Source organism: Pelodiscus sinensis, chromosome 22 (assembly GCF_049634645.1).
Source record: "Pelodiscus sinensis isolate JC-2024 chromosome 22, ASM4963464v1, whole genome shotgun sequence".
NCBI lineage: Eukaryota > Metazoa > Chordata > Testudines > Trionychidae > Pelodiscus > Pelodiscus sinensis.
Window position 1 is genome coordinate 19,087,444 of NC_134732.1, and position 15,826 is coordinate 19,103,269.

General features: G+C 43.9%; 1 protein-coding gene across 2 annotated transcripts in view; it reads left to right on the forward strand.

Moving 5' to 3' along the window:
• The window catches only part of COL5A1 (collagen type V alpha 1 chain), a 319,312-nt gene that overhangs the window by 281,097 nt on the left and 22,389 nt on the right, over positions 1 to 15,826 (forward strand). For both annotated transcript variants that reach the window (XM_075905279.1, XM_075905278.1), the window contains exons 50-62: positions 1,356 to 1,463; positions 2,847 to 2,900; positions 3,018 to 3,071; positions 3,598 to 3,651; positions 4,560 to 4,613; positions 5,579 to 5,686; positions 7,531 to 7,584; positions 7,678 to 7,731; positions 8,869 to 8,976; positions 10,147 to 10,200; positions 12,767 to 12,802; positions 13,678 to 13,731; positions 14,551 to 14,809. In XM_075905279.1, coding sequence (XP_075761394.1) covers positions 1,356 to 1,463; positions 2,847 to 2,900; positions 3,018 to 3,071; positions 3,598 to 3,651; positions 4,560 to 4,613; positions 5,579 to 5,686; positions 7,531 to 7,584; positions 7,678 to 7,731; positions 8,869 to 8,976; positions 10,147 to 10,200; positions 12,767 to 12,802; positions 13,678 to 13,731; positions 14,551 to 14,809 — 1,051 coding nt within the window. The remainder of the gene's footprint in view (positions 1 to 1,355; positions 1,464 to 2,846; positions 2,901 to 3,017; positions 3,072 to 3,597; positions 3,652 to 4,559; positions 4,614 to 5,578; positions 5,687 to 7,530; positions 7,585 to 7,677; positions 7,732 to 8,868; positions 8,977 to 10,146; positions 10,201 to 12,766; positions 12,803 to 13,677; positions 13,732 to 14,550; positions 14,810 to 15,826) is intronic.

Below are 15,826 nucleotides of genomic sequence, written 5' to 3' on the forward strand. Positions count from 1 at the left end.
CAAATATATGTGTATTGTGATTTTAACTGAAATTCAACAGGATTCGTGCTTTAGAGCAATAGCAAGGCAGAGTCACTAATACGATGGTCCTGCCCATTAAGGAGAGTTTGACCCCACGAGTGTGAATTGTCTTGAAAGCTCCATGGGCTTCCTTTTTTTGACCGACACGTGGCATTCTTGTTTTACAAGGACTTTCCCAGGCACGTGGTCAGACTTGGTAGAAATATTCAGATAATCAGGATCATGCATCTGCATGTAGAACAGGGGTGGGCAATAAAACCACGGTGGTTCACCAGGGTTAGCCCCTGGCAGGCCACTGTTGCCGATTGTAGCTCCCATTGGCTGTGGATCGCTGTTCCTGGTCAATGGGAGCTGTGGGAGGGGGCGCCGATTAGGACATCACTTCCCACAGCTCTCCTTGGCTGGGAACGTTGATCCATGGCCAACAGGAACTACAGTCGCCCATAACTGCAGAAGTGCAGGTAAATATAGGGGCAGTGGCCCACTAGGGACTAACCCTAAGGAACCAGATCCAGTCTGCAGGCCGGTATTTGTCCACCCTTCTTGTAGAGGGTTTCCTTTCTCTCTAGAGCCTTTGTGAAGCATGTATATGGCCAATGAAATTCCCCCCCACCCAATGCTCTCTGAAAATCTAAGGCCACATCTTCACTTGCCATGCTGGAGATCAATATTCTGGCATTCAATTTAGCGGGTCTAATTAAGACCGGCTAAATGGATGTTGAGAGCAGCTCCAGTCTACACCGGTACTCCTCGTAGTCACAAGGAGTAAGGAAAGCTGACCAGAGCATTTGCTCCTGTTGACCTCCCTCTGTGAAGATGGCGCAAAGTTTAGCTTAAGGTAAGCGGACTCCAGCTACATATTCCACGTAGCTGGCATTGCGTACCTTAACCCGACCTTCCAGCTCTAGTGTAGCCCTGGCCTAAGGTTTTTTGGGCCTGCCTTTCCCCAGGCTTTGTCTGAAGGGGTTGGAGTTTGAGGTTTCTGAAGGGTGCTATGTTAATAATGGTCATTAATGGGTAAGGATGCAGAGATGGAATTCATCCTCCATTTTGGAAGGAAGGACATGCACGGCAGAAGGCAGAACAGACTGCGGTTTGCTGCAGCTTACAGAAGGCAGGCCTTGCCGTGCTATGTATGTTTAACTAAAAGAACAGCTGTGAAATAAAAGTTCTCCAGGCCTTTGTAAGAGTAACACAGGGGCCATCTAATTATTTGGAGCAGGAGGTATTTATAATAAATAATCTCCAGGTATCCTGAGCAGTGTAACTGAACTTATAAAACAAATAACACCAGCATTTTCTCTACATAACGGGAAATCTTGTTTTCCCTACAGGGTCCTAAAGGAGAAAGAGGCGAAAAGGGAGAAGCAGGCCCCTCTGGCGCAGCTGGTCCTCCTGGCCCAAAAGGTCCACCAGGTGATGATGGGCCAAAAGGCAGCCCTGTAAGTAGTCCATCGTTTAGAAAGAGCGTTGAACGGAGGGTTCGATTTGGAAGCCGTGTTCCAAAGATGCTCAGGGAAGTTGAGATGGCTTACCAGTCAAATGAACCAAATTGTCTAGTGGTGCCCAAGTTCAAACCAATTCCACTGGGATTTTAAGGAGCAATAGCCCTAGCTTCTAGGCTATTCAGGTAATACTGGAATGGTCAGCCCTTTTTCCACATTAGAATGAAATTTGCTTGTGTGCATATGAGGTCTGTGCCCTGTTCATGTCTGAACCCCATTCCGGATGTCATGTAATGTATTCCGCAGGCATTGTACAGGCATCAAATGCTTTGTGATGTTCCCTGTGTGAAAGATTTTCTACACAAGAAGCCAGAAACTCAGCTGGCACAAATACAGCTTGCTCCATTGGCTTCAGTAGAACACTGTTGATTTACGTGGGCCGTAGACCTGGGGCAACGAAAAGTGATTTTAAATGGTATTTTAAATAGACTGACAGTTGAGTTTTATCACATTCTATCTTCATATTCTATGATGCTGCTGCAGGTTATTCCAACCTCCCAGGTATCAGCCTCCTTTCCAAGGCTCTTCCCACTTCATGTCTGAATCCAAACTTCAGTGATGATCCTTAATTAAGCAAACCAGCACCAAACAGTCTTAGACTTCGGGAGAGTTCTTATGACTTGCCCCATATTTACAATGGACTAACCCAAAGATTATATGGGGGATGTAAAAGGTTAACTGGTTAACCAGTTACCCAGTAAGCATTAGGCTTAACAGAATGTTTATTGGGTAACTGGTTAACTGGATTTCTTCAAATGCCAGTGGACAACCAGCCACGGAGGGCCGGCTGGCAGGGCAGACCTGAAACATCTCCCTGCCTGTGTCAGGTTGGTCTGGAACAGCCCCCAGTCCATGGTGGGTCAGCCAGTGGGATCCCGGCCGCGGCGGGTCACCTTGGATCAGTCCCTGGTGTGCCTGGCAGGCAGGACCCCTACACCGCAGAGACAATGGGACTGCAGCCCTGGTGGGCCAGGAGTTAATGGGTTAAACGATTACAATTATATTATTTAACTGGTTAATTGTTTTAATGGGTATTTACATCCCTGCATTGTATAGTAACACTCCTGCACTTTTCAGAAATTTGGACCCCAAACTGAACATACCACCTTGTCTCCATGTATGGTGGCATGGTCCAAAACTCAAGATCCACAGTCCCTTCGGTTTGGGGGATCTGAACTTTAATGTCCAAGCTTTACAGCTCAACACTTTGCTGTGTCCAGTAGCTCCTTCAGTTGTGTCTGGAACAAAAGAGATAGGCTGCTTTACAGTGCTCTGATAGCTAGACTGCAGCTGACGGGGGCTATTCTGATTCTTTTCCAGGGTCCCGTTGGTTTTCCTGGCGACCCGGGTCCCCCTGGAGAACCTGGCCCAGCTGTAAGTGCCAACCATTCCGAAATGATCTCAGAGATGCAGTCAGGATGAACTGCTTTCAGCCTGGATTGGAGAAGGGCAGGTCTTAGTGAAAATAAAACTCCTTTTCCTCCTCACTAGGGTCAAGATGGTCCCTCAGGTGACAAAGGAGATGATGGTGAACCTGGTCAGACAGTAAGTATATTCTGGTATACAAGATCTGTTAGGGATTAGGAGCATAGTATTCACCTTCGGCTACTCCTGGTTCCTAGGTCTAATCTTTGTCCAGATCATTAGAAATGTGGAAATGCAGGGTGAGATTTTGAAAGGGCCAAATAACAGTTATGCACCCAACTCCCATTGACCTCTACTGGGAGCCAAGTTTCTGACTTCCATTTTTGCTCTGCAAATCTCTTCCACACTTCTCAGTCCGGCTGCAATGATATACGGGATCCCAGCTGCCACCTATATAGCTTGAGTGTTTCCTTTTATTCATTTTAAGATTTCTATTATATTTCACCTCACTCTTTCGGTCTTACATCATAAGATGGGATCAAGTGAGATACCAGCTTCTCTGATTAGATGGCAGACCTTGCATTGCCTGCCTATTCTTAATCCTACTGCAAAGTAGGATCGGTCAGGTCACATGTTAGACCTGTGGTCTGTTTCTTTTTCAAGTCATGTGGCAATTCTGAGTTATGTTCTTCCACTTTTAACCTAGGGATCTCCTGGCCCAACTGGCGAACCAGGCCCATCAGGTCCCCCAGGGAAGAGGGTAAGTTAATTATTTTTAGAATGTGGTTTCATGTACATATTAATGAGACTTCAGAAATAAGTATCATCATTATGCTTTAATTTGAGCAGGCTTTGTCCAATCAACAGAGTTCTTAAAGTTCTGATCAAATGGTAAACACCTGCTTTGCATGGCAATATTTGTCATTCCCCTCACAACCTTGCCATATTGCTACACTGATGTATGCAAACTTGGGGCCAGAGCCTCCACAGATGCAAATGGGCAAAAGTCAGTGGACACAGCGCCTGTTCACACCAGCTGGAGTTTTGGCCTGTATGCAAACTGATCCGTAAAAATGATATACACTGAAAACAATTGCTACAGGAATATCTTGATCTGCATTTGCCTGTCTGTTTGTGGAGTGACCTTGCAAACAGGAGCAAGCAAAGAGTTTATTAATCTTGTAGTCCACAAGACACTGGAATCTGGCCTTGAAGCACCTCCAGAAATGTATGCCCATGAGTGCCTTGTGTACATACATGGGAGCACTCCAATAATCTGAATCAGTAACACAGAACCATTTATTTTCTGCAGCTAAGAACAAAATGTCTGAAAAGTCACATACTGATATAACATTGTTTGTTGGGAGCACTTAAAGATGGTTAGAGCTAAATCCAAAGCGTATGGACGGGAATGGAAAGGTGCCTATTGAATTCTATGGTAACCAGTATAAAATGAGGTGAAACATTTGGCTCCCCCATCCTATTTCAGGATTTTTCTATCAAAAGGTAGAGGGCTAATTTATAAGGGTGTTGTTTATTCAGGCCATTGGCAGATAGCCGCCTTGTTATTTCCCTCCTTGTTTACAGTATCTCTGAAAATACCACCCAAGTCGTTCCAGGCGAGCATTGATCCAAGACGATAATGCTTCCGTTTTATGTTTTGACCAGGGTCCTCCCGGCCCAGCGGGTCCTGAAGGAAGACAAGGAGAGAAAGGAGCCAAGGTAAGGGATGAATGTGTGTTGATTAAATCAATATCTGCTCTATTTAAGAGGAAAAATTGCTGAAATGAGATCAACACTCCAGTATTATGTTATGTCTGCTATTTTTTTATAACAAGACGTTTTGCTACAACTATATTCGTTTTTAAAAAAAGTTAATGATGCTCTTGCTATGTAGCACCTCTTCAAACGTGTAGAAAGAACTGACTGTCACTGTATAGACAAGACGATGGTATTCTCAGACAATGATTAACTTCATATTGTGCCCAATTTAGAGTAGTGTTGAAAATGGCATTGTAAGTTACATTATTATTACTGGAAAAACTTGAAAAACAACAAATAGTCTAGCAGCACCTTAAAGACTAACAAAACACATCGATGGTAACATACGCTTTCATGGATACAACCCACTTCTTCAGATGACTGGAGTATTAAAAATCCAGATCCAAAAATAAATGGGAGATGTGGGGGGAAAGAAAAGGGAAAATCATGAATTAGAGTGTTCAAGTTACAAGAAACTGATAGAGGAGGTGCAAATTATTCTTAAATACCTATTGTTTATTTGGTTAAGTCATTAGGATGTGGAAGGTAGTGTGCTAGCCAGGTAATGTCTTTATTCATACCTTTTTGATGGCTCCCAAACTTGTAAATATTAGTTATGGCTTGCACCCTAGAGCCCTAGTGTTAGACTATTATCTTAGGTGCCGTACAAACACAGAACCCAAAGATGGTGGAACTTACAGCCTAAGCAATGCTTCTTCGTGTTGGTCAATAAACCAATGGACATGGAAAAGCAACTCCAGGATTTGGCTTTCAGTGTTGCACTAGAGAAGGGGGTGTGGCAGGAAAAGCACCTCACTGCAAGACAGAAACATAGGGAGGGAGATGCATTTGTCACACTAGGTCTGGTGAACTGCAATTAGTTTGGGCCCAATTACAAACTAGATCTCTTTGTTGCTTGCCATCAGGGTGAATCTGGTTTGGAGGGACCTCCTGGGAAGACAGGTCCAGTAGGTCCCCAGGGAGCTCCGGGGAAACCTGGTCCCGACGGTCTTCGAGGAATACCTGGCCCAGTGGTGAGTATTTCAAAACTGGGGGTAGCCCCAGCAAGTTTTTCAACAGGAATAGTGACCAGGCGTTACAATAAAGCATCTCTCATAAAGGATGCCTTTCACCCTATGCACCATTATAGGTGGGCCACAGAACTCCTAGACTTCAATGTCTGATGCCTGGGTGATTTTAGGAGAGGGGCCATGACCTTAGTGTTCACTCCCCCAACCCCACGTGATCCAATAGAGTTCAAATCTCTTCTTTTCCATGCTTTTAGCTGAGTTTTAGGGTGGGAAGGATGGGTGGGTTGGTATTTATTTTACTTATGGTGGGGACAAGGAAGTCATAAGAACATATGGACAGCCAGACTGAGTCAGACCAAAGGCTTCTCTAGCCCAGTATCTTGTCTTTTGGCAATGGCCAATGTTGGGTACCCAAGAGGGAATCAACAGAACAGAGAATCATCTAGTGATCCATTACCTGCCCATTCGCTGCCCTGACAAACAGGGGGACCCCATTCCTACCCATCCTGGCTAATAGCCATTGATGGACCCATCCTTCATGAATTTATCGGTCTCCTTTTTGAACCCTGTTAAAGTCTTGGCTTTCACAACATCCTTTGGCAAGGAGTTCCACAGGATGGCTGTGTACTGTATGAAGAAATATTTCCTTTTGTTGTTTTAAACCTGCTGGCTATTCATTTCATTTGATGAGCCCTAGTTCTTTCGTTAGGGGAAGAAGTAAATAACTTTTCCTTATCCACTTTTTCCACATGATTTTATAGTCCTCTATCATATCCTCCCTTAGTCATCCTTTTCCAACCTGAAAAGTCCAAGGGTATGCCTAGATTATATCCCTCTTTCGACAGCCGGGATTTGAATTTCCTGCTCTTCATTTGCATAATCACATAATGGTGCTCTTTCAAAAATGTGATTTACGGGATCTTTCAAAAAAGCCTTCCCTTTTCAAAAGAACCACATCTAGACTGCAGTTTTACTTTTGAAATAGCATGTTTTTGAAAGAGCACCATTACATGATTATGCAAATGAAGCGTGGGAAATTCTAATCCTGGCTTCATTTGCAATTTCGAAGTGCCTAATTTACATCCCTCTTTCGACAGAGGAATGTAATCTAGACACAGCCCAATTTGTATTGATCTCATGTGGCAGCTGTTCCATACCTCTCATAATTTTATTGCCCTTTTCTGAACCTTTTCCAATTCCATTATATCTTTTTTGAGATGAGGTGACCACATATGAACACATTATTCAAGATGCAGGAATATCATAGATTTATAGAGAGGAAATAAGATATTTTCTGTCTTATTAGCTATCCCTTTTTTAATGATTCCCAAGTCAAGGGAAATTGTGTGTGTTTGGTTTTAATTTTTTATTGAAGGTTTAAGAAGCTGTAAGGTAAATTTTCTAAAATTCTGCATCCCAGTTTCAAAAGAGACTTAGGCAAAGTGCTATTAAGTTTAGTTTCTTTGGTGCACTTAGGCAAAACTCTCCTTGCCACTTAGGAGCAAAGAAAGATTTGGCTTTGTGTTTCGATTTGTTTAGTTTAATTTCAGGAGACTTGATTCAAAACTCCATAAAGTTGCTAGAAAGACATCTGGATTCAGTAGCCTTTGCACCCAGACTCTGTGTGTGAGTGTGTGTGTGTGTGTGTGTGTGTGTGTGTGTAAGCTTAATAAGGGTTATAGAATTAATCACGTTTTCTAGAGATGGGCCCAAGCCAAAGAGTTCACATATGAATGGGTAAAGTGATTTGAACTTCCTGAAAGTTTGGGGGGCTTGGATCCAAGTTTTCACCTTTGGACAACCTCTGCTATGAAAGCCTAGTCTGAGTGAATTGCATTGTTTTACAGGGTGAACAAGGGCTCCCCGGCTCTCCAGGTCCTGATGGTCCTCCAGGCCCACTGGTACGTCTTTATAGTCCATGTGGGTTTGGGTTACTTATATACAGAAACTTGCCTTTTTAATCTGAGTTTCCTCTTCTTTCATTTTCTTTAAAGGGTCCACCCGGCTTACCTGGTCTTAAGGGAGATTCGGGTCCTAAAGGTGAAAAGGTAAGACTGCTACATAAAACATGGTCAGAGACCTATATTTTCAAATTCATAACCTCCCTCCCCTCCACAACTGTGAGGTAATAGATCTCAGCAGTCGTGCTATGTTGATGAGACCTATATTATTAACAGGTTCGCTAGCTTTTGGGGTGAAATCTGCCCCTCTGAAGCAAGGTGCACAAGGTCTCTGCACTGCTTAAGTCCAACATAAGCCCTATTTCCAGGTCTTAGATGAAGCTTAAGAGGTGCATAGGCCTTATTCAGTCTCTCTACATGGGAATGAGTTTATCCCTGCATGCGTAATATGCAGTTAGATTTCACATTGGTCCAGAATTCTCTTTCTCCATGACCGTACATGCTAAAACACAAAGTGGGTCTGTCAAAGCTATCCTAGCATCAGGCAGATCTTTAGAAGATGGCTCATGTATGCAAGAGATGTTGGTCATGACAAAGCCTTCAGTTATGAATCTTCTTTGGGGGTACATATGTTGATTTAATTACCATACGGATTCACTGGCCAGGAAGAAATGTTAGTGATGCAGGAAGAAATTTCTCCTCAAAGTTCAGTGTGTAAAATTCCACATTAGAATCCAGGGCTAATGTTTTGCACTTTCCTGGGAATTACGAGGCATTGATACATTCTGCAGGAAACTAAACGGATCCATTCTGTTAGGCTTATGTCCCTATGCAATCTCTAGTTATCATGCTGTGTGTTGTGTGCAAGTTAGCAAAGGCAAAGAAAAAGGCAGTAGTTTGGTAGACACAGGGCGTATTTGAGCTAATGGTTCTCAACTTTATTTTGTAGAAATTAACATAATCTATGCCAAGGCATGAAAAGAACAGAATCAGGAGCACAGCAACGCCACTTCTACTATCACATTGACTTCATTTCCTTTGGCAAAAAGCTGGTGTTTTTCATTACACTAGGGATGGTGGGCATTTCTGGCCGCTTTTCATGCTCAGCTACATGCACTTTGCACCTTTCCATCCCCGGATTCCCAATAAGTGCAAACATTTCCTCCCACCTGTTTAGTTACGTGCTTTTAGAGATATCTCTTCTGTAGGAGTGTCGGGTGCTCAACACCTTCCAGAGTATGAGACAGCTGATCTTAATGCACTTCTGCTATTTATTTTCTCTAGGGTCATCCAGGTTTAATTGGTCTCATTGGGCCCCCTGGTGAGCAAGGAGAAAAGGGCGACAGAGGTCTCCCAGGTCCCCAGGGTTCTTCCGGACCAAAAGGAGAACAGGTAGGTGTTTTTAGGGGCACTTTGGAGACATTTGGTGAGACCTTTATTAAATGTGCCTAGGAAGTGATGCTCAGTCTTCATACTGGTCATAAGGGAGTAAAACCTTGTTCCTTTGGTGCCGTAATAGCAGCGCTGGCTTTCTCTGGTCAGAAACATCATCTCAGTATGACACAGGGTGCTTTTGCTAACACTTCAGTGGTATTTCCTACACAAATGTACCACGCTGTACCAATAGAAGCTAGAGATAGTCATCAACTAGAAGTTGGTCAACTTAAGGAAAGTTCTGATTCAGATCCAAAGTTGGATGTGTCCTTCCAAAGAGATGCTGAATCCCCGTGCTCTAAAAGGTCAGGAAAGTGGGTAACTTGGGCCTATCTCTAATGGAAACAAGGGAGACTAGGAAATGAGGTAGCTCTTCTCAATCTGTGGTTTCCAACTTTTTTTACATGGGGGACAGGCAAACCCATTCACAAACTTTTGGTGGAGCGGTAACATCAAATGTACATATCTGCATATTCATTGTGCAAATAATGAATAAGCAAATATGCAAATAAGATGATATCTGTCTGCCTGGCCCCAACCCAGCCCCTTGCTCCCCAGTGCCTAAAACCCTTTGACCCCACCCCATGCCCTTTAACCTCACCCATCACCTCTTTGCTCCCTCCCTCCCTGTGCTCACCCCCATGGATAGAAGTAGAGGTGGGGGCGGAAGAGTGCGGAGCCCCAATTGGGCTGCCATCTTACCTGGATGGAATGAAGGGAGGCACTTCCTGCTCCATCTCCTGTTGCTGCTGCCAGCAGCAAAATCGGCCACGCGGGCAGGGGGAGTGGCTATTGAAGGCTCACGCGCTCTCTCCTCCTGCCACCAGCTGCACGGCTCTTTGGCCCCAGAGCCGCCATGGCCAGGCAGCGAATGAGCCAGAGCTTGGCAATGGGCTACAGCCCAGTAGTTGGGAACCGCTGCTGTGGAGAGTCAAGCCTCAGGGTGGTACGCTGATCTCGGTATGTGGACACTCAGACCTGTACGGATGTGCCTGAAGGAAGGGAGCTTTATTCCATGCTCAGTCATCAGTCACTGAGCACCAAAATTTGACATCTGAGCTCATGGTACATAGATGATGACCAACATGAATACATTGAAATAAACATTCTTTTGCCTTTACTTTTTAGGGTATCAATGGTCCTTCTGGTCCCATTGGACCTCCAGGCCCACCAGGATTACCGGTATGTATCTGAAATAAAAAAATCTATCTGGTCAGGCAGTAAAAACACAGACCTGCAAGTCAAATATAGGATGAACCTTTCTAGTCCAGAACCCTTGGGACCTGACCAGTGCCACACCAGAGAATTTGTCGAACCAGGGGAGGCCAATATTGTCTAGCAGTATGACCAACACTTCCACCACTAGCTGGGCTCTTAGAAGACATTGATGGGTCAATTAGAGCTAAATAACAGCACAGAACACAGAGCCAGGACTGCTGGCTGTAAACAAAATTTATGGGACCATGGGAAACTTGGTCACATCCATGATAAATGGACATCTGGCTAACTAACATCATGCCGGACCACAGATGTTACTGGACCAGAGAGTGCCGGACTGGAGGTTCAACCTGTAATCTTGGGTTTATTTCCGGCTCTGCATTGATGCATTGTGTGACCTTTAATGAGTCTCTTAAATGCTTTTTACCTTGGCTTTCATAAAGTCAGGATAATCGTGTGATGCATTTCTCCCTGGAGTCTGGTACATCTTAATTAATATGTGTGAAGCACTTTGAAGTGATGAGTTGTTGTTTCCAGATCATTCCTAGTGTTCAGTACTGAGCACAGCACTGTTGGGAAGATCCTGGATGTTCACCGGTTTAGATTAATAAAATCTTTCAGCGCCATCGAACCAGCTTTAGGTTCATTGATATGTTATGCCAAGCATCTGTTCAAGAATAGTGTATCATTTCAGGGAAAAGATAAATATCACCCACATGTTGTTTTGTCTTAAACCAGCCATTGTCTTTGTATTTCCAGTAGGCTAGATCAGTGTTTCTCAGCCGGTGGTACCCCTTAGGGGTACTCGAGAAAAGTCTGGCAGGTATATCAACACAACTGAAATTTGGAGAAAATTGAATTTTTGTTTAAAGTTTTACAGCGCTTTATTATTTTTGTACTTTTTACACCCAAAAATGTCATCGCCCACCTGGCTATGATTAAGTTGTTGATACAAATTTGTTGCAGTGGTAGAAAAAATGCATGTCTGAAAACTGGAGATACTGGGGTTACTTAACATTTTATTTTTTTAAAGGGATACTTTATAAAAAAAGTTTGAGAAACACTGGGCTAGATAAAGCAATCTTTACTTACTCTTTCTCCCTGAAACAAAAAACAGGACTGTGTAGCACTTTAAAGACTAACAAGATGGTTTAGTAGGTGATGAGCTTTCGTGGGCCAGACCCACTTCCTCAGATCAAATAGTGGAAGAAAATTGTCACAACCATATATACCAAAGGATACAATTAAAAAAAAATGAACACATATGAAAAGGACAAATCAAATTTCAGAACAGAAGGGAGATGGCGGGGAGGTAAATGTCTGTGAGTTAATGATATTAGAGGTGATAATTGGGGAAGCTATCTTTGTAATGGGTAAGATAATTAGAGTCTTTATTCAAACTCAGGTGTAAAGTGTCAAATTTAAGCATGAATGACAGTTCAGAGGATTCTCTCTGAGTGGGCCTATTGATTGCAGTGGCATTGCCCTTAGATGTAAATACTCACCAACAGAAATTAGGATTATCCGGACTAGCCCATGAAGAACGTTCAAATTAAGAGGCTAAGGAAACAAGCAGCGGGGGAAGGAAAGAGATGAGAGTCACTGAGCACAATGAATGTTCTGACTGAGGGTTGAGTGTAGAGCAGGAGTGGGGGACCTTTTTTTGGGTTGGGGGCCGCTGACCCACAGAAAAATCAGTCGGGGGGGCACACAAGTGACAACGAAAAAAAAACCAAACAAACCCTCACTGACATGACCCCCGACTGAGGAGAAAGACACTCCCCTCATTCCCCTCACATACCATACCAGAGCCAAGCAGGCCCCATCTAGTAGAATTTGCATGCTCTGACCCCATGGTGGGGGGATAAGAGGGCATCCTGGAGCACCAGCATGGGCCCCCCAATTCTGGGGGGAGTCCTGAGCCTTGGAGTCCGGATCCAGGGAAGCCAGGGCCTTATCCGGCCCCCAGGACTTAGATTCCCCATTCCTGGCATAGAGGTTTGATGGCATAAAAAAGAAATAAATGAATGGTATGATCCAAACCCCTCATGGTAAATAATCAATTCACTCCTTTTTCTGCCTGTGGAGTATCCACAAGCCATTGTTGTATTATGTATTTCCCTTAACTTGGTGAATATATTTTTGAAGTTTGTACACTCTATGCTGATCAGCATTGTTTATTTAAAGTTTCAGTATGGGATGTTCAGATATAATGGCTTTAATATATCATAGGGTGGGTTTCTGTCCCTTGATTGGATGAGCATGCGAGTGGGTTGCATAGGCATGGCCGACACAAACTCTTGGGTGTGCCACCTAAAAAATCACATTTCTGGGAGCGATGGTGCAAGCATTTCTTCAGGGAATGTTTTTTTGGTAAATTCTAACTGTTCAAATGTCAGCAGAAAATGAAAGCAGGGACACAAATGGGGCTGAAGGGAATTCATTGAGAAAACCAAATGACTATTAAATGATTTCACTTCCCCCCCACAAACACAGTGCTAATGATATATTTTCCCTTTCCTCTGTTCAGGGTCCCCCTGGTCCAAAAGGTGCTAAAGGATCATCAGTAAGTATAGACAATACAAAACTAAGATGCTGAGGAACTTTTATTAGGTGCATAATATACTTTCACCATTATAGATCATCTCAAGGCAATTAGCTAAGGATTACTTTAGCAAACTCGGTCCTTTCATGCTGTAAATGAAAACAATGATAAGTGAAAATGTTTCTTTTAAGCCCATTGTACTTTCTGTCACATGGTTGAGAAGATCAGAAATATCAAAACAGTGGGGAAAAGACAGAAGAAAAACTACTGCTGTAGCGATGGAGACCTTAAAGGACTGGTAGAAAGGGACAGAAAAATAGAAAAGTCGTAGATTTCAGATTGTAACACAGAATGAAGAAATGGGTGGAAAAGATGCAGTTAAACTAGTTTAATGTCATTGTTTCTTCCTTCGTGAAGTTGGAACTGTCAATGTCGTTACTTAAAAAAAAACCCACATGTTTACCAGTATGTTTTTATACACAAAACTCAGTCTTTCACTATGCAAATAAACACCAAACATTTCTGTTTCCAATTCTGAAAACTCTTTTGGTTTAAAATGTTCATATTTTGAAATCAAACAACAAAACAAAATTTTCTCAGAAATCCTAACTAAAATATGAACATTTTGCCAAAAACTTGCACCGAAACAGCTTCTGGAGTTTTGTAGGCAAAATATCTGAAAATTCTGCCCAAATGAAAAAGGTTCTGCAAAAGGTTAAAAATCTGGTTTTCACCCAAAAATATTTTCACAAGCCCTAGTGAGAACCAGGTGTGCTTGGTGGAGCAGGAGGTTGGCGGAGAGCTCCTTTAACAGAAGGGGATTTGCATGGGAAATGTATGGTGGCTGGTCTTTATTGAGTGAGACACTCAAACTTCTTTCTGGTTCTTGCACTCAGGGTCCAACAGGTCCAAAAGGGGAAACTGGTCATCCAGGCCCACCAGGACCTCCTGTAAGTATAACCCATTGTGGTGAAGTGTAGTGTCAAATGAGAGCTAGAATTAGTGGGTGACATACCTCTGAGAACCCCTAGAGCTTTTGCTAAAGATGCAGCGTCCAGTGGGTCCATGCCAAGGAGATGGGTGCCTTGGCAATACTAGATGGGGGAGCTGAGGAAAGAAGGTTGAATGAAAACAGGAGAGAGGCTTTGGTTCAACCCAAAGCCTAAAGGTGGAGCAACTTCCTTGGAAGACTTTGCAACCAGGGTGGATATCGTTACCAGCAAAAGACTTTCCCAGCAGTCTGCACTCCTTGCCCAGACTCTCTACTACCTCACAGGTTGAATGCCTGAGCCATGTATGGCGACTGAGAACTTTCATTAGAATCTGTGGAACTCCTTGCCAGAGGAGGTTATGAAGTCCAAGATTATAACAGGGTTAAAAAAAGAGCTAGATACATTCATGGAGGTTAGGTCCATCAATAAATATTAGCCAGGATGGGCAGAGAGGGTTTGTCTCTGTTTGTCAGAAGCTAGGAATGGGCGACAGGGCATGGAACACTTGAGGATTCCCTGTTCTGTTGGATTCCCTCTGGGGCACTTGGCATTGGCCACTATTGGAAGACAGGACACTGGGCTAGATGGGCCTTTGGTCTGACCCAGTGTGGCCGTTCTTACGTTCACATTGGATCTTTGAGACCTTCCGTGTGTCTGTCCTATGCTGGTGAAGCTTCCTGTCGCAAGAGCAGCATGATCATTCCTATGGCTTTCTCTTCCGCTTCTGTCACATTTTCCCTGTGATGCTAACATGGCGAGTTCTTTCCTCCTGCCAAGGGTCCTCCTGGGGAAGTCATCCAGCCCCTACCTATGCAGTCCTCGAAGAGGACCAGGCGGAACATTGATGCGAGCCAACTGGTTGATGAGGGGAACACCGACAACTACATGGATTACGCGGACGGCATGGAGGAGATCTTCGGCTCCTTAAACTCTTTGAAACTGGAAATCGAGCAAATGAAGCACCCACTGGGCACTCAGCATAACCCAGCACGTACCTGCAAGGACTTGCAGCTGTGCCACCCTGACTTCCCAGATGGTAGGGTCTCGGGGCGGTGATGTGGTGGGGAGGGGGAGGAGAACCAAGGCAATGCAGAGAGAGAGCCCAGCTGCAGAATTCTTAAACCCACACCAGCCTGTCAATACAGCTTATGGCTGGAAGGAAAACGAGATTTGAATTTTCCTGCAAACATGAGGGGTAGGCGCTCATCTCAAGAGTCCCTCATCCTGTTGCACCCTGGAAGGTGTAGTTAAGCCAGGGAGTCTAGCCTGTAGAAGAGAATCGGAGCAGAAAGTACTCAAACTGCAACTCCTATGAGGCATTGCAGCACCATTCAGTTTGGAGCCAAAAATTGGGCTGGGGGATTTCAGGCATTCTATTTTTCAATAAAGCATTGACATTTTCCACAGGAAGTAGATATCCTTTTTGTGAAATGACCCCAATTTTTCCAGTGAAAAACCACTTTGATGGAAAATATCAAACCATCTCTACTATAAATCCAACCTGTCAAGGATGAAGTTACAGTTTGGATTTATAGTAAAGATAGTTTGGCGCCACACTGAATGATGCTGCGTGTGGTCCCTCTAACCTTGTCTACGCTGTGGCTGCCACTCACTCCAACAGCCCCTAACAGGGGTTGGAATTAATAAAACGTTTATTTGGAAATTGCCCCAGTGTATACAAGGCTGCAGCAGGATCACCACAGCAGTGTTCCGGTTCTGAATTTGTATCAATGTATGCACCGTTCCACATACTGCACTTTGTGTGTTGACAATGAAGCTTTGTTATATTCATTAATATACAGAAAGAAACATGCTTAGGATGTCCACATGCATATAATATCAGAGGGGTCGCCGTGTTAGTCTGAATCTGCAAAAGCGACGAGGAGTCCTGTGGCACCTTATAGACTAACTGAAGTGTAGGAGCATAAGCTTTCGTGGGCAAAGACCCACATGCATCTGACGAAGTGGGTCTTTGCCCACGAAAGCTTATGCTCCTACACTTCAGTTAGTCTATAAGGTGCCACAGGACTCCTCGTCGCTTATGCATATAATA